Source organism: Diceros bicornis, chromosome 4 (assembly GCF_020826845.1).
Source record: "Diceros bicornis minor isolate mBicDic1 chromosome 4, mDicBic1.mat.cur, whole genome shotgun sequence".
NCBI lineage: Eukaryota > Metazoa > Chordata > Mammalia > Perissodactyla > Rhinocerotidae > Diceros > Diceros bicornis.
The window spans coordinates 61,656,790-61,675,983 of NC_080743.1; the positions used below are offsets into that span (position 1 = coordinate 61,656,790).

At 45.0% G+C, this 19,194-nt stretch overlaps 1 protein-coding gene across 1 annotated transcript in view; it reads right to left on the minus strand.

Moving 5' to 3' along the window:
- Positions 1–9,128: 9,128 nt before the first annotated feature.
- Positions 9,129–19,194, minus strand: part of FCRL5 (Fc receptor like 5) — a 36,873-nt gene continuing 26,807 nt past the window's right edge. Inside the window, exons 12-18 of the mRNA XM_058536514.1 lie at positions 16,409–16,687; positions 15,849–15,965; positions 15,147–15,174; positions 14,069–14,151; positions 13,800–13,868; positions 11,578–11,609; positions 9,129–11,501 (exon numbers count right to left, since the gene is read on the minus strand). Of these exons, the coding sequence (XP_058392497.1) occupies positions 11,412–11,501; positions 11,578–11,609; positions 13,800–13,868; positions 14,069–14,151; positions 15,147–15,174; positions 15,849–15,965; positions 16,409–16,687 (698 nt within the window). The 3' untranslated portion in view covers positions 9,129–11,411. The remainder of the gene's footprint in view (positions 11,502–11,577; positions 11,610–13,799; positions 13,869–14,068; positions 14,152–15,146; positions 15,175–15,848; positions 15,966–16,408; positions 16,688–19,194) is intronic.

Sequence of the window (19,194 nt, forward strand, 5' to 3'; positions counted from 1 at the left end):
TTGCTCAGCTGTCTCCTCAGTGAGGACTTCCATGACCCCACTATTTATAACTGCAGCCTGCCCTGGGCACTCCTGATCCCCCTGATTCTGCTCTACTTCTTCTTCTTCTTTTCCGTGGCACACGCCACCCTCTAAATCACTACACATGTTACTTATTTATCAAGTTTATTGTTTAGTATCTGTTTTCCCCTACTAGAATGTCAGCTCCTTGAGGGCAGAGTTTTGACCTATTTTGTTCACGGATGTATCCAAATGCCTAGCACAGTCCCTGGCTAAATATTTGGTGAATGAATGAGTGAATGGCAGTGGGGAGAGCTGAGGTTCTCCCACATTGGCTTGCTCCACTAGTCCAGCTCTGTGATGTATAATACCTGGAGGGGTTAATGTGGTTAATAAGTCCAGGGAGCAGAATCTTCTTAAGGGTCAGAGTCACAGGGAGGTGTCTTGCAGAGTGCAAGAAGGGTAACAGGAAGCATGAGGGTTTCCCGCTCAAGCATTCACTCTACCAGTTGGTCTCAAGGGTTCTCTCCAGCTCTAACCTTCTGTGATCCCAGACCCTATGAGGTGCTGAGCTCCCTGGCCCTGGAGACATTCCAGCATAATCTGGATGATGTCTCAGTAAGGATAATGTGAAGCTACTCAAGCATGAGAAAAGTATCAGGATTGGATGATTTTCAAGTTCTCCTCTAATAATAAGATTTGATAGTTAAGTGACTGACCTCCCCCTGGTCTCTCCCATTCCCCAAAACCTGAGTCACAGCTCTGGAATCTCTGGCCTTTCTGGGTGCTCCTGAGCCATTCCCTGACCCTCCCTACACTCCTATTACTCCATGGTTATGGCCACAGAATCTCGTTTCCTTCCCACACAGAACTTATTCTATTTTTGACAAGGCAACATGAAGTGTCCTCGACTGAGAGAGGACAGCCTCCACAGAAGGAAGGAAGGCCAGTGAGGGACACCTGCCTCCCAGCCTTCCTCTTCCATCTCTTCTCCCAATTCTCGCTCCTTGTCACTAACATGTCTGCATGGCTGGCTCTGGACCAGACCTATCCATCCAGTTTACATTGTGGTTCTCCACGTGGAGAGGCAAGCGGACATGTGGGTTCACATGTGTGGAGCAAGCACGGGAGAGATCTGGATGAGCACAGTGATGACCAGATGGGAAGGGAGACTGGGGCTGGGGTGTGGAGAAATGGCCCTGAGGGACCTATCAGCCTGAACACTCTCATTTTATCTCTTTTCATCCTAGTCCTTGATCTCTTCAGCTGTCTGGTGCCAGGACACCTAGCACTGCAGGGTATACTGGGCCTCTGCCCAAGGAATTGGTATTTATTCAAAACCCTTTTGTGAGCAAATATACTCTTTTGTTGGGAAGAGACCTGGAAGAATGTGTCTAGGGAAATCATGCCTTTGCTTTTATTTCTTTGGAAAATGACCAAACAACACCCAAATCACAAAGGTCGATTGCTGAAATGCTAAACATATGTATTCTCACACCTACCACCTAATTATCCCACTCCCCTCATGTTAGAAAGGGTACCAAATGATTTTCCGTCATTTTTTTCTGGACTATCTTTTTGGCAATTCAGCAGCTGCTCCAGTGTAATGATGGGGTCGGGACCAATAAAGGTAAACAGAAACCATGGCAAACTCTGTAATGAGCATAGATACCTCACCACCTGCTTCTGGGACCAACTGCTCAGTGTTTATATAAACCTTCTTTCTTTCAATACGTAATCCAGTCAGCAGCTGTTATTATTTTTTCCTGTTTTACAGATGAGGGAACCAGAGCATGGAGAGGCTACATAGCGAGTGGTGGAGGCCCTTACAGAAGCCAGGCCTTCTGATTCCAAGTCTCATGTGCTCCTCTACTTCTTCACAAATGCCTCTGTCCACATGGGACTAGCGATCCAAGGGGGTCATTTGGTGAAGTTGCTAAGAGCATGGAGGTGGGTGCTGAACAGCTCAAGCTCCAACTTACTAATGTGTGGCCTTAGGTAAATTGCTTAATCTCTCTAAGCCTCGGTTTCCCCAGCCATAAAAGGGACAGTAATGGATACTCATTACATAGGTTTGTTGTCAGAATTAAATGATTTATACAGAATGCCTAGCATGATGCCTGACACTTAGTAATTCTTCAATAAATAGCAGCTATTCTTATGAGCTAGGACTCTGTTGAGTGGGCAGAATTGATTAGAGGGGTAGGAGGAGGGAAGACAACACGGTTGGCTGGTTGAAGTAGAAGGAGTTAAATCAGGAGACGTGCAGATCAGCCAGATATCAAAAAGAAAAATGGAGCTTGAGGAGGGATAGAGACAAAACAGACAGAGAAAGCAGGTACGACCTTGATGTGGTTGACATTCTTTGAACCACAAAGTGAGGGAGGCCAGGCAGGCACCTCTCCTCTTTGAGGAGACCCCCAAATAATACCCCTCTTCCCTGTCAGAGTTCTGAATCAACTGAGAAACAAACCAAAAGATTTAATGGTACCAAAAGACCACCTTAATGATTCTGATGGTGAATCTTGTGTGTCAATGTGACTGGGCCATTGGACACCCAGACATCTGTGTCTGTGTGGGTGTTTCCGGATGAAATTAGCATTTGAATTGGCAGACTGAGTAGAACAGATTTTTCTCCCTAATTTGGGCGGGCCTCATCCAATCAGCCAAAGGCCTGACAGAACAAAAAATGCTGACCCTCCACCAAGGAAGGGGGCATTTCTCCTGCATGAGTAGCTTCAAGTTGGGAAATCATTTTTGTTCCCACCTTGAACTCAAACTGAAATACTGGCTCTTTCTGGGTCTTAAACCTGCTGGCATTTGGACTATAACTACAGCATCAGCTCCTCTGGGTCTCCAGTTTGCCAAGTGCAAACTTTGGGACTTGTCAGCCTCCATAAACACGTGAGCCAATTCCTCATAATAAATCAATCTCTTTCTTCTCTCTCTCTCTATAAACATACTATTGGTTCTGTTTCTCTGGAGAACCCTAATGCAATGATCAATAAAGCTGAGGTGTAAGAGCCAAATGGGCTGGCTAATTGCCTACTCTCCAGGCTGGACCTTGAGACAGGCCACCTGAGGGAAATTTCCAGTTTTCAGAGAAGACATGTTTCTCTAGGTTGCAGACTCACACCGGTCCTGGGTAGTGAGGACAAAAGAGAACAAATCCCCATGCTTAGGACTTGGATAGAGTAGATTCACCCTAGTGAAGACAAGTGAAGCAATGGCTGTCACCCACTAATCAGGGAAGAGCAAGGGGGTGTTTGGGGAAAATGCTAATTTTCCATAGCCTTTTTTTCAGACCATTGTGCTCATCCATTAAGCCTGTGGTCGATTAGGGGTGAGCTCGGCAGAAAGAGAGCTGACCACCAATGTGGGACTGCTCCCCCAAACCAAATATTCTACTTCTGTGAATCCTCCTGGGAACACTGCTGGGCAGGTGAGGTTTTGTCCCTAGAGAGCTCTGAAATGTGTCAGAGCAGTGAACTAATTAGAGTCCACTCCAGATCACCTGCACCTGAAGCTGAGACCTTCCCCTCTGTTCTATTACCCATCCTGAGTTATTTCATCTATATTTTCTAACAGTTAATCAGAGGTTCTACAGTGAGAGTCAATGACATCATTTAGTCCTCCAATCGTAACACACCAGCACAAAGATACTCTGATGATGAAAATAAACTCCATTCCATTAGGAAACCCTCAAGGAAGAATGACAGCTCCAAGATTAAATCCGCAAGGAAATTAAAGCAAAATATTTTAGATTAAAAACCCAGTCATCGCCTTCAATGTCTTGCCTGGCTCTGTCCTTGGCCTGGCAGTTCCATTGTCTGAGCCAAGTAGAGTTCTTTCTGCACCAGTAGTGGGAAAGGGTGGCCCGTAAGATTGGGGGATGTTCTGTCGGCACCTCAGGGCACCTATCAATTCAACACTCAGTGTCTGAGGTGCTCCATTCTCTCTCACTCAATGTTTTAATTAAAAAATTTTCAAATTTCAGAAAAGTTGAAATAGAACAATGCAATGAACACTGGTCTGCCTTTCCTTGCATTCACCAATTGTTAATTTTTGGGGGGTTACTTTGGCCTCTTTTTCTCTCGCTACACACACACACATTTTAAAATTTTTACTGAATCATTTGAAAGTACTTCAAATATTTTCAAAAATATTTCTAAAGTAATATCAGATTATTGATTCAATAGTGTCAACAATATATAGTCCATATTCAACTTTCCCTAATTGTCTCCAAAATTTCTCCCATGGCTTTTTTTCTGGATCCAGAATCCAATCAAAGTTCCTCTGAGGTTGTCATGTTTCTTTAGCCTCCCTTAGTCTCACTGCCCTTGTGTTTTTGTCTCTCATGACTTTGACAGTTTTGAGGAGTATCTCTCCTAATGGCCCATGTTCTGAATTGTTTGTCTCCTCCCATAGGTTCTGGGTTAGCTTCTTTGACAAGAGCCCTCCAAGGGTGAGAATGGACTTGCACCCATCAGAGAGCACGTAGGGTCAGTGGTGCCTACTTCTAGTGATGCCATGTCTGATCACTTCATTAAGGCTGGCCTTACCAGATCCCTCTGTTGTAAAGGTACAGTTCCCCTTTTGATTAACATGTTCTAGCAGTGGTAATGCATTGAGACCGTGTGGATCTCCTGTGGCCAGAAACCTCTCCTCCAGTAATTTTAACATCCATCGGTGATCTTTGCTTGAATTAATTGTTACCAGAGGATTGCAAAGTGGTGATTTCCTAATGTCAGCATTCCTCCAAAATTTATTATCTGTTGTCTTCTGTAAAGAATAGATTTTGCCTGCTCTTTTTTTTGCTTTGAGAATAATTATCTCATGAATTCTTTTCAAGTTTAATGTGTTATAGCTAATTACCATCAATATTCTTTTTCATGCTCAGTTATCCCAAGGTTAACTAGTAGCTGATGTGTCTTACAGTTTGCTACATATTGAATGTTTGTGTCTCCTCCAAATTCATATGTTGAAACCTAATCCCCAATATGATGTTATTAGGAGGCGAGGCCTTTGGGAGGTGATTAGGTCATGAGGGTGGAGCTCTCATAAAGGGGATTAGTGCCCTTATAAAATAGACCCCAGGGCGCCCCCTTGCCCCTTCTGCCATGTGAGGACATGTCTGTCAACCGTGAAGCAGGACCTCACCAGAAACTGACTCTGCTGGCACCTTGATGGTGGAAATCCCAGCTTTCAGAATTGTAGGAAATAAACTTCTGTTGTTTCTAAGACACCTGGTCTGTGGTATTTTCATTATAGCAGCCTGAGCAGACTAAGACAGTATTTAAAAGAATCTAGGGAGTTAATAGCACAGGTCAGAGTATCGCAGCACTGGCCCTAGACTCACCCACTTTAGAAAAGAAGCCAATCTCAAGCTCCTGAAATAGTTATCCCAATGAAATTGTGTCCCCAGAGGCTAGCATTTAGTGTTGCCAGAGAGACTGGTGTCTGAATCATGGAAGGTGGATGGAAAAGGTCTTTTTAGTGTTAGTCTTGCCAGAATGACATCAATCTTTACATCTGTCTAGAGTCTATAATTTTAACTCAAGTGGAAGAAATCTTTCAGCAAGAGATGTGCTTTGCCACGATGCATTTACCATACCAGGGAAGGGGTGGGAATCCACCTAGGAGGAGCCTTTTTTTCCCATTGAGCAATTTTAAAATTTCCTTTTTGGAGCCTGCTGCTTCTGCCTTCTCACAGCTGCACTGGTTGTGAGCTTTTTTTGGAAATGGTGGCCTCCATTAATAGACTGGGAACAGAGGTTTTCCTTTGGTTGTGAGCTACTCTTCCTGTTGGCGTCTCTTGATTTGCAATTTGGCCTAAAATCCCACCTCCTGGGGAATGCTTTTCTCTGCTCCATCTTTGTGTTAGCTACAGTTCTGTAGCAGACACAGGGGCACGTCTCTCCCTCATGCTCTGTGAGGCAGCACCTGGCTGCAGTTCAGGCTCATGTCTCTGGTGTCTGGTTTCCTGTTTGAAAGACTCAGCTGAGGTTGGATCAGCAGACCCAGCTCTGCCTATCTCAGCAAGGACCCAACACATAACAGCTTGAAAAGCTCTATGACACACAAGGAGTCAGCTGCCTTAGATTAAAAGCAGAAAATATTGCCCTGGCTCCTAATATGTCAAAGGCCTTTCATGAACAGTTTCTTTTTTTATGGTTGAATCTTTGCCACAGCCATAGCTGTTCCAGAAAGCTACATCTGTTGAAGGAAAAGTGGGTATTTTTCAAGGCTGCTTGCTTTGCTGATGCCCTCTCTACCCCCTCCCATCTGCTGAGGCCCTTGACCCCCCCTCACCCTTGCTGAGGCCTCATGCTGGGCATCTGACTGTTAGCTCCCACATGGCCACCATTTGGCTGAAACACTCTGTAGCTTGAGGCCTATGGAACCTGCCATCTTAGCTCTGGTTCCCTAGAAAATAGCCTGAAACAAAAGCTCATGTGCTTACCCATTACGGCAAGTACAATCCCAGGGCAATCCCAGGAGTGAGAGGGGATGGAGAGGCTGGGAAAGAAGGAGGACACAATTGAGGGTGTGTGTACCTAACTTGGTCATAGCTTTGCAACAAGTAGATTGCTTGTTCTCTCAGGATGTCCAAAGGGATGCCACATAAGGCATTTGTATCTCTGAGTAGTGCATTGAGGAAGCCATTAGAGAGGAGAAAAGGAGGAAAATTTATCCACTGACTCCAATATCCCATTGTCTAGGTCAACTTCTCTGCACATCTGCACTTCAGCCCAAGAGAGGAGCCCCAGGGCGGAGGTGGGAGGTACATGATGTGTGTGTGAGGGAGGTGCTGTGAGGTCATGCCCGCAAGTGCCAGGAGGAACTGGGACCCTTAATAGGCAGGAGAAGCTGGCTGAATTCACAACCAAAGGAATAGTGCAAGCCGTATCTAGGGCCACTCCAGCCGAAGAGTCCAGGGCACCTGCTCACCATTGCTTAACGGTCAGTGTGTGCATCCCTGGCCCATAGCCCTTGGTCAAAGCCTGTCCAAACTCTAGAGGCTTGCCACAAAACACTACAGCCTAAGGTTTAGAGCTCCTTTCCCAGGTTCAGCAGCCAAAAACCCACTCAGTTCCGAACAGACTGGTGGCTCTCAGTCAATTGCCATAAAAAATTGCAGTAAAACCCACAGGACCTGAGCCTGGTAAGTACCTCCAAAGCATAAAGCCATCTGCCCCGGTTGGAGCAGAAGCCTTTGTCTCTTGCTGTGCATTTTGCTCCCCTGACTTATCTATTTTTATTTCTCAAGGTTTGAAGCCTCACGTGTCAAATATTCAGGTTGGGGTTATGCCTGTGAAACCATAACCACCCCTCTGTAAATGCAGGTCCTTTTCAAACTTAAAGCAGAGGAGAACACAAACTCCTGTGGGCTGCTTTTGGCAATCAGAAATGCAGACGGAGGGGTGGGACCATGTATGCCCATGTTCTCCTTCTAAACACACTAAACCTCACTCAAGAGTGTTACACTCCCTCCCCATGGGAGGAAACAACAGAAGTGAGGAAGAAGATGTTCCTCTCTGACATTCTCAAACTCCAGGGCACTCATGTCAAGATCTCTTAAAAGTTTTCTCATTGGGCTTTCCTCTGGAGGCCACTCCAGGAGGGCCAGTGACTTCCTGAGGCTCAACAAGTCTCCTTGAGTGGTGAGGTGCTGTCTTCCCTTCTCTAAGCAATTATCTAGGAGTCCTGTCTTCCCCTGGCTGGAGTTCAGATAGGAGGTAAAATGCCCAGCACCCCTCACTGGATCACCATCTCCTCCCTTATCATCCCCCTTGATGAACTCTAGACATCAGCTGATAAAAGATATATAAGGAGCCAGGGAAGTGCTCAAAGGTGGTGTGGCCACTTTTTAGTCAATCCTGTGGGGATGTGTCTAGAAGCTTCTCTTCAGAACATGGGGGTAACTATCAACTGTTGAGTTCAGCTTGGGGTTTCAAGTGTTATTCTGAGAAAACAGGAAATGTCCCATTCATCACCATTGCACATTCATTGTTTCACTAGGAATTGAGCATTTATGATTTACCAGGCCCTGTGCTGTGTGTTGGGGGTAATGTGAGGGGGGAGGATTATAAACTAGAACTAGTCATAACACTCAACCCTGGAGAGGCTTTAAGTAGTCCAGGGAGAGAAGCGCATACACACATGCACACACACACTTGCACGAGCACACACACACATACTCTTGTAAGGACAATAAGAAATGTAGATTCAAAAGGTTATGAAAACCCAGAGGGAAAAGTGAGGCTTTACTGAAAGGTGACATTTGAACTAGGTCTTGAAGGATGAGTGAGTTTGACAGAGGGGACAAAAAAGAGGAACGTCACTAGGAAAAGGTATAGCATGTGAAAAGCCATGTCTGCTTGGAAGGAAGTGGTTTGTCCAGGAAATGGAGAGGTTTGTGTGTCAGGAGCACATGGTATGTGGTCCTTTTGGTTAAGGGGAATATTGGAACATGAAGCTGAAACGTAAGTTGGAACTAGAACATGAAGACCCTTGTGTCCCATGATAGAGTCTAAACTCCAGAAAATAGAAGGTTTTCAAACAGAGGAATAAATAGGGTTGGATTTTAGAAAGATCATACTAGCAACCTTGTTGGGGATGGTTGTGTGAGGAGAGAGTCTACAGTTAGGGAAATCAGTTATGAGGCTACTACAATAGCCCTGGTGGTAGGTGGTGGAGGCCTGTATTAAGGCAGGGACAGTGGGGACAGAAAAGATGACGTGATTTGAGAAATATTTAGGAAATAAAGTTAACCGGATTTGACTGGGTGACCAATTCAATGTAGGGACTCAGATATGGCTATGTATCTTCTATCCTGGGTGACTGGGTAGAGGCTGGTAACTTCATCTAAAAGAAAGAAGGAAGAAAGTGGGGAGAGAAGGAAAGAAGGTGGGAGGGAGGGAAGGAAGGAAGGAGGGAAGGAAGGTAGGAGGGAAGGAAGGAAGGAGGGAAGGAAGGAAGGAGGGAAGGAAGGAAGGAAGGAAAAAGAGTGAATACAGGAGAGGAACAAGTTTTATAGGGACAACATTGGGTTTTATGTTGTGTCTGAGATACCTACATGCATATTTTGAAAAAGATATAATATTCATCTTAAACTGAGAGGTGGATTGGTAGAAATGATTTTACTGGTATTCTAAAAAACTCTGAGATCTCAGTACACGTATTGCACTTCTTTGGATTAAGAGGGAGCGGGTAAAGATATAGATGAATTTGTGGAGATAATGTTTATTCAGCAGGGGGACTTAATTGACATTCAATATGACAACAATTCATTGAGCACCAATTGAATGCCAGGCACCATGCTGGGATTTGCATATGCACAAATTGGACTTGGGCTTTTCTTTTAGGGAACTCTCAACCTCACTGGGGAAACAGAAATGCCCAAGTCCCTGTATCAGAGGAGCTGTGTAGAGGAAAGAATACTGCCCTGGGTGTTGGGAGTCCTGGGTTTAGTTTAGTATGGCCTTTGCCACTAATAGTTGTGTGATTTTCAGCTAGTTGCTTCTCTTCTCTAGTTCTTAATTTCCAACTACAAAACTAGAGAGTTGGCCTAGATAAACTCTAAGTTCCCTCCAAATATTAACCGTTGGTGATTCCAAGTATCATCGTGTAAAAGTGCAATGGGAACCCACAGGAGAGATGGATTAATTCTGGTAGAGGATGAGCTTTGAGTTGGGGCACAAAGAATGAGCAGGATTCCAGTGATGGAAATGACGAGGAAAGGCTTTCTAGGAACAGGAAGTGTGGAGAGGCTGTGTTAGGGAATGGAGCAGATCACCCTGTGTCTGGGTGCAGGGTGTGGAGGGCAACAAGGGTGGGAAAGGCTGAGGGGTAGGTAGGTGGCACCAGATGGAGAAGGACCTTGAATGTTATGAAAGATTTTATTCCAGTGCAATGGAGCTTAGAAATGATCCCTACTGAACAATCCACTGGAGGTGGAGATCTAGATAAGGTGTGATGGGCATCATAAAAGTTGTTTTATGGAACAAAACATCCCACAGCACAGAGGTGGGATAGATCAACTTTGACGGGAGAAGGCTAAGGGGTAATATACTTATTCATAGTATATTCCTTCCCTCTTTTCATGAGAAAGTATGAGGCCTGAGGTGGGGAAACAAAGATGGTGGCAGCTGCATTTCCTCCACCCAGGGTGGCTGATGAAACCCAGCACGTCATGGAGAAGTTCTCTGAGGAACAGCAGCTGGTGGTGTTCTAGCAGAAGGACAGCACAGGGAGCAGTGTGACCTGCATGAAGGGCCCCCATACAGTTAGGCAGTGGGCAGCCAGAGCTCACACTGCTTCTCCACAGGACTCTGCCAAGACCCACTGGGCCTTGGTACTCAGTCTGGTGCTGGGACCAGCAGCATCAGCATCCCCCGGGAGCTTGTTAGAAATGAAGGATCTTAGCTTCCACCCAAATCCACTGAGTCAGAGTCTGCATTTTAACAAGATCCCCATGGTGACCTGTAAGCACATTAAAGTTTGAGAAGCCTTCCCGCTTGCTGAACAGAGCTTTCCTCACTCAAACTCCTTCTCTTAGTTTATTTCTTACTCAGGGAAGACAGAAGAGTACTTCCTGGATTTCCTAGGGAGCACACTGGATCAAATGCCAGTTGGAGGGTAGGAATGCTTCACAATTACCCCTTGTATCTTCCTCATTCATTCATTCATTCATTCAATTAAATAGTAATAGAGCACCACCTATATTCCATTATGCATTCTCTCTGCATTCCTGGTCCTCCCGGCCATGAATGTGCTGGGTTACTTCTGACAGGATGGGAAGCCAGGGGTGTGAAATCCACTTAGTTGGGCAGGCAGATATTGGCACATGGGCAGGAGAGAAGTTATCCTGGTGTCAGGGGCTGACCTTAGAGTTTCAGATAGATGGGGGAGTGTGAGATGCAGTCCCATTATGGAGAGGTCCATAAGAAGCCCAGTGTATGTGCCTCCAGGGGCGGTGCTGTCCTGTTTGGCAGAGCACCATAGTAGCCCCACCAGGCTGACAGAGATTGAGAAATGGACCCACTGAGAGAGGATGTCCATAGCGGAGTTCAGGAGCAGTCCTCATAGAGGAATGGTGGGGGTGTGTATGGGAGTAGGACTCAGAATAGTGACCAAAGCTGAAGCCCACTAAAGAAGCCAGGGGACATGATGGGCCCTGGGTTGGAGCAACATGTCATCAGACAAAAAGACCACGAGGGGAGGGCTGTAACTTGGGAAACAGGCGGGAGTCCTGCAGGGCCCTGTCAGACTGAGGTGCGGGCACTTGACGCAGAGGCCACTGGATGCAGCATGGGGCAGTTTAAATCTTCCTACTTCGACGTCCCCTCTCTCCCAAGGATGGCTTTGGGGTGCAGAGGCTGAGACAGCAGTCAGGGAGCTCTGCAAACTCATCTATGAGGAGCTGAGGAAGCCGAGAGCTGGGGCCGAGAGGCTGGCGTTGCAGCCACCTTCACCTGGGAGTAGATGACAGAGGAATCCTGGGGGAAAGAGCACACAAGTGAGGCCAGAGGCTGGTGGGCCATGGTGAGAGGGCACACGGGTCACTGGACTCACCGAGTTCTTGAGAAGCCCTGGTGTGGAGGCCACTGTGGAAAGAAGGATAGTGTTCAGCTGTAAAAGGCCCGCTCAGAGCTCTCTCCTTGCATCTGTGCTGTTAGCCCAGCCATTGCTGTCTCTCGGGGCCCCCTTGCCTTTTGTAGATGTCAGCCATTTCTTTGGTCCCCTGCCTGTCCTGTCACTGCACCTTTCCTAAGATCCTGAGCCTCACGGCTTTGACCAGCTCTCTCCTCAACATCACTTCACACTTCATTCCCCACTCTGAGCTCCCTAGGGGCTCTCAAAAGAAAAATATAGCTTTTATCTTATTAGCGCTTTGATCGTAGATTCATAGTACTTATCATGGAGAGGCCGCCTGGCCTGGAGCAGAGGCAGGACAGTGGTTTAGAGAGTGGATTCTGGATCAAGACCACCTCAGACAGAGCCCTGGGTCAGCTGTGCAACCCTTGGGCAAGTCACTCAATATCTCCTGCCTTGGTTGTCTCATCTATATGATGGGAATTATAATATCATCTCCTTACAGGGTTATTGTAAATTGAGTTTATATGTGTGTGTGTGTGTGTGTGTGTGTGATTTCTAACAACTATCATGTGTTGAGGAGTTCCTACATGCCAGGTACACTTCTGAGTGCTATAAATAAACTATGAATATATATGTGTGCATATATTTATGGCATATATATTTATGGTGTATTTATTTACAGCATTCAGAACTGTACCTGGCACATAGGAACTGCTCCACACATGTTGATGTGATGTTACAAGTTATTATTATTGTTATATTGGCTTAAAACTGGAGTGAAATACGACATTCTTCAAACAGGGTTGTCTCCTTTTGGCTTGGAATGAGCTTCAAGGCTCCCTGGAGCTACACTGAGGAGCAGAGCTTGATTCAGAGCCCAGACTCTGTAGACAGACTGTTCTGCAATTTACTAGCTATGTGGCTTCGGGCCGGTCATTTAAGGTCTCTCTGCCTCAGTTCCTGTATCTGTAGAATGGAAATAATAACAATCTTCACCTCAAAGGGGGTTGTAAATATGAATGAGTTCATATGTGTTAGAGGTGGGCCATTGAACCAAGAATGGGGCACAAACACAATTCATTTGACTTTATATAAGATGGATCAGAAAACCAGAGAGGGAAGTCAAATGGCTAAAATCACATAGCGCTTTTTATAGAGCATAGTTAGGAAGAAGTCTGCCCCAAAGGCTGTTGTTTTCCTTTCCTGCTCGTAGCAGGAGGAAGTCAGGCTGGGATCCATCATCAAAGACCGTCTACCCTGAGTGAAGACTGACCACATAGCCAGACAACCAGCATATAGTCATCATCAAAGCTGCTTAATACTCTGTTGTTGTAATAGCATTTCCACATCTATTTTCTCATTTCATCCTCACAATAACCCTATGAGATAATGTGGTAGGCAGAATAATGCCCCCCTCCCAAAGATGTCCAAGTCCTAATCCCTGGAACTTGTGAAAATGTGATTTTAGATGGAAACAGGGACTTTGCAGATGTGATTAAGATCAAAGACCTTGAAATGGGGGGGGATTATCCTTAATTATCCAGGTGAGATTTTAAGGAGAACTTTAGAATCAGAGAACTTTTCCCAGCTGTGGTCAAAGGGAGATATTACTATGGAAGAATGGTTAGAGAGATGCAACATTTCTTTGAAGATGGAGGAAGGGGGCCATGAGCCACAGAAAGGTGTGTCCTTTAGAAGCTGGAAAAGGCAAGGAAATAAATTCTCCCCTGGAGCCTCCAGAAAGAAACTCAGCTCTGCCGATACCTTGATTTTAGCCCAGTGAGACCTGTCTTAGACTTCTGAGCTACAGCACAGTAAGATAATAAATTTATATTGTTTAATCCCACCAAGTTTGTGGCCGTTTTCCACAGCAGCAATAGAAAACTGATACAGATTGGAAAGGAATGATAGTTCTGTCTTGTTGTACAGATGCGGACGCTGAAGCTCTGAGAGGTTAAGTGACTGCCCAAGGTGACAGTTTTGTGACTCGGGTTATACTGAGGCATCTGTGGAGAATGGAGAACGCAGCACTGTGTGGTGGGCTTGGATCAACCCCAGCAGTGTAGGTGGGCACAAGTTAAGAAGACCAGGGACCCAGCATGGGGTGTGGTTCTGTGTCTGGCTGACCCAGACCTACCAAAGGGGTGGATACTGAGCAATTGGCTGGGCTGTCAAAACCAAAGGTCCTCAGGTCTTACCTGCATGTTTCTTTCCCTCCTGAATACTCCGGACTTCCGAGTATACCACGTCTCCTCCTTCAGGGTTTACTTGGAAAGAAGTTGAAGTTTGAGAGCATTCCAAGGTTCCTGCCTCTTGTCTGAGTTCCCCCCCTTCCCCCAGCTAAAGCTTGTTCTCTGGAGGGACTGGAGCCCTGCAGGCCCCTGCATAGGCTGGTCCTCATTTCCTGCCACCTCTTCCCAGGCCCACCCTGTGGTCCTTGCCAAAATGGAGGGTCCTTGTTCCTCACCATTGCTGTACACTGGTTGCAGTTCTATCCAAGCTGGTACGTTGTGGTAGGTGGGCTCTTGGGGGTCTGAGTTTGAAGGGTTCCTATGATACAGAAACGTTGATATTTCCCAGGAATCCTGACAAAGTAGCTATAATGATCATTCCCTATTAGTGAGTCTTTACCACAGGGTGGCTGCCAAGTCTGGAAACAAAGATAACTATATAACGAACGGTCCATTGTTATGGAATATTATATTACAAATCATGATAAATTAATATTATCTGTGTTTCCAGATTTTATGGCCACATGGTAGGTACCAGGCACTGTGCTAGTGCTTATAACAATATTAACTTGATTCTATTATTATCCCTATTTTATAGATTAAAAAAATGGAGTTTCCAAGAGGTGAAGTGACTTGCTCAAGACCATGTAACTAGAAAGGGAAAGAGCCAAGATTCAAACCTGGCTCCAAAGCTTCCACTCTCAGAGAGATCAGGATCTCAGAGAAATCAGTAATTAAAAGGCTCTGAGGAACCCTGCATGGTTTGGATCCTGCTACTATGGGCTTGCCCAGAGATAGTGAGCTGTGGTGTGGATGCTAAAGTCATCCTTTGGGATCCAAGATGGCAGCCCCTTCTTCACACGCACCACTTGCTATTGGCAGATTGGTCTTTCTGGGTTGCCAAGTTGTGTGATTCCATTCTCTTGGCTGTCATCGTAATAGGTATTGGTTAGGTTGGCCATGTCCAGAATTTCTAGGTCAATTAAGTTAATATCATGTTAGGACATGGATGGATTCAGTGGTCATAGCTATCACTCAGACAACCAAGGGGACAATGATACAAGCATGTAAGTTAATAAATAAAAAGCAATTAACACTTGATGCAAGAAAAAGGCCTATGTTGCTAATGTGGTGGGTGAGAAGCTCCTGGGAATTGCCTTGAGATATCCCAAGGGAGGTGACAATATAAAATTGGTGTAACCTGTCTCAGCGACATGAAGCAGTGACTGTGCTCTCAGTGGTAACTGACTCAATTCCATTTTTATACCCTGCAGGCATTTCATTAACCACACACAAGTACAGCCCAGATCTTACCTGGAACTGTCAGAGGTAAGCCTTCCTCCTGCAAAGGAAAGCAGAGGGGCATTGGATCCAGGAGAAAGAGGCCTTCACAAGGAGCTCAGCTCGTAGGAAGCTCACCTAGAACCTGCCAGGAGTTGCTGTCACTAAAGTGTGAACCCTTCTTTGCTATGCCCAAGGGAGGTGGCAGATTGGGCAAAAAGTACGGACCCTGGCTTCTAAAGGGGTATAGTTTTAATGTGAAACGGGAGCTCGCAATCCATAATCCTTTAACCTGGAGTTTGTAAAGAACAATGGGCAATAGTTGCAGGTGGGAAAATAGACTTGATCAGTTATGAAAATACTGGACTTTTAAAAAAATCAGTAAGTTATCAAAGCCTATTTGGTTTCTGTTTTTGTTCCTATCTCTCAGAGTCTTTCTTCTCCTCTTCCCATTCTTGGGGGTCTTTAAGGGGAGAGAGGGAGATACACTGCAGTTTATGATGTTGGATAAACTATAGCTCATCAAGGCATCTTCCACCCAATAGGGTTGTTTTAGGAACTTTGCGTTTGGTAAAGACAAATTCTGGAGGATCTAGAGGGGAAGATAGGTAGTGTGGGATTGTGGGGGGAGGAGCTGTTGAGATCTTGGGGGTGTCTGAAAAGCAGCATGAGCCTGAGGGAATGGAGATGGGAAAGGCATGGACTCCAGCAAAGGTTAGCCAGGGAGTTACCCACCTGGTTTTCTCAGGAGTCGGTAATAGAACAGCAGTGCCACAGCAGCAAGGCCCATGACGCTGAGCAGGCCCCCAGTGACGCCTGTGGCAACAGGGGCACTTCTGCTCCCTGTCGCCCCTGAAGAGGAAACCGCATGCATCAGCCAGAGGGAGAGGCTTGTGGTCTGGAACTGCCCCTTCCCCTGGAGCAGATGCATGGGCCTGGGAGAGAGGATGAACTTAGGGGACCAGGGTTCCTGAGGCTAAGTAGGTGCTGGTGTGGCACAGGAAATGGCTCTTCTCTTTGTGACGTAGCTTGTCTCTGCGGCTGAAGCAATGGGAGAGGGTCTAGATGGACAGGGCCAGCAGATGGGCATTAAATTCAATGATCCTCTTCGGCCCCTCTCCTGCTCAATTACCATCACTTCAGAAACACTTCAGAAAATAACAATTTAGAGAACTGCCAGCTTTGTGTACCTGTCCCTGAGAAATGTTGTCCTGGTCAAGTATCATGAGGATTGTCAGAGTATCCTTGGAGGATATATTTTGTCCACTTCTGTGGCCTGGGCACAGGAAACTTACCTGTGATTGAAAGTGTCACTACCTCACTGCGCTGGGCCCCCAGGCCATTGTCGGCCTCACAGGAGTAGTTCCCAGAATGTTCTGCAGTCAGTGAGAGGTTGAAGGAAGCTCCTCCTCCAGAGGGGGCCGAGCTGCTCCCCACGGTGACATTCTCGTGATAAAACTGGTACAGGATCGGGGGAGAGCCTCTCTGGGCCTCACAATGAAGCTCCACCACGTCCCCCACCACAGCTGGGGCCCCGGGAGCCCTGAGGGTGAGGACAGGGCGAGACACTGGAACTGAGGGAGAAAAAAAGTCAATAGAAGTTCCTATTTATAATATACTCATAAAGGAGTATATTATAAAAATATTATAAACAAAAATATTATAAACTAATGGCAGAAGTCAGATTTCAGTCTTGGAAAATACATTGAAACACATATGACAGACAAAGCTAACGACTTTAATCTACAAAGAGCTCTCAATGAACAAAAATATCCAACAGAAAAGTGTGAAAACGGTATGAACCACTGAATACTTCAAATAGTCAATATATAAAAAGATTATCATCTTCATTACTAATTAAATTTATACAAATAAAAACACCTATCAGATTGGTAAAGCTTAACAAGATAGATGATGCTGATGAGGTTGTAGAAAAATAGGCATCTCGATGTGCTGTAGGTAGGAATGCAAATTTGAGACACTTCCTAGAAGGGCAATTTGGCAATATCTACCAACTTTAAAGTGCACATAACTTTGACCCAGCAAATCTACTTCTAAAACTATTTCCCTTAGGGACACTGACATAAGATATGCAAAGATATTTGTACAAGGATTTTTATTGTAGAATTTTTATAATAGCTAAAAACTAGAGATAACCTAATTGACTGGCTAATACAATATGAAAGATATCCAAGGTGTATTTTTTTATATTAAAGTTAAGATGTATTTTTAAGTAAAAAATGCAAGTTGCATAACTATATGTGTAATATGATTCTACTTTTGTGGAAAATTCTATGCCTTTATGTTTATGATATATTTGAATATTTCTAGAAAATATACACAAAACTATTAACAGTGGTTATGTCTTGGAAGTATGTGGATCTGAAAGCGTGCAGACGCAAGTAGAAAGAGATATGTACTGTTCGTCTCGTCCCTTTTGTACCATTTGATTTTTTTATCATGAATATTTATGTATTCTTTCAGAATAATTATTAAAAACTAAAAAATTTTGTTAAAATGTGGCCACAAAGGATGAAGAAATGTCATAACGTGGACTTACATGAAGAGTTGGATAAACCCATGGTTCAACCTGGCTTTACCATTGCTAGCTGCATCTGTAAACTAGTTACTTCACCTGTCTAAGCCTCAGTTTCCTCTCTTGCAATTTGGGGATAAAAATGAAATCAATCATTTTTATCCTCATTGGTTTATCTTAAAGATTAAATGAGATATTGCATGTCTCAAGCACAGGGTCTGGCACATGTGAGAGCTCAGTAAGTGTTGATGATGATAATGATGACGATGATGATTGTGGTGGTGGTGACAATGGTAATGAGAAATATTTCTTTTTCTTGCAGATCTCCATGATCCGTATCCTAGTTCCAGGACTCAGACACAATTCATTTAGGCTGGGCAAGAAGTCCTTTAGGTGTGATAGCACCAGCAGAAATAACATGTATCAGGGAATCATAGAAACAAAGGAGTGGGGATGAGCAGAAAATCATGAATACAGAGTGTAGGAGGTATGATGCGCTGCTGGTGCACTGTGTTATGAAGAGAGAAGGAGAAGCATTGGGTCAGTGGTGCATGCCTATGTGGTGTATCTAAGAGGTAAGTGTGTCAACCTTGTGGTGGGATTCCCTGTGAATCTCAGAGGAAAATTGGTTGAGGTGGATGCTGCCTGCCAGTAGGGGAAGAAGAAGGAACTGGTTGAATAGAAAAAAATCAAATCTGAAATCAAGTTGCCTCCTGGATGCCAAAGAGATGGCTGCACCAGCCACTTGGAAGAGATGCTGAATCCTGGGGTGGCATCCCCACACCAACCTGCTCACGTGACTTTCTCCCTATTCCTTATGACACTCAGGGACCCAGGCAAGAGAAACTAAGAGGATCAGTCAGTATTTTGCTTAGAGGGTGTTTGCATGCCATTTCATGGCCTCCTGTTTCTCTGGGATGTATCCCAGGAGCAAGGACTCCCAGCTTCTCCTTCTGTATATCTCCTTCCAGGAACCTTTGAGTCTGAAATACTCTGTATTCCCAAAATCGTAGAATTCTAGGGCTGGGGATGACTGTGATGTCCATGGAGTCTGATTTTCCCACTTTATGGATGAGGAAATTGAGGTCAATATAGGGAAAGATGCTTGGCCAACATCATACAGCTAGTTATCTTCAGAGTCAAGGCTAGAACATCCATCTCAAGCCCTTAGCATGATTTTGTTATACCCTAGGTCTCTCTAAACAGGGGTTTGGAGGTTTGGTCTGTAGGAGGTCATCACAAAACAGATTCAGAGCTCACAAGTAGTTTTCCTTTGGATATTACACTTAAAGGCAAGAGGTCAAAAGAGAGCTTAGAGAATGAAGGAATTTGATTGATGGGTGGCCATTTCCATTCCATGTCATCGTGATTCCACCTTCTCAGTGCTGCTTCCCTGTGTCTCATTGCTTTAAGAATCACTTGGTACACTAACTTGGACTAGTTGTATCTCCTGAAAGGCTACGCACATAGCTAATATCAATATAGAATTTTTAATATGGAAATGTGAGGCCTATTTATATTCCTGCTAATGAAAGAAGCTCAAGA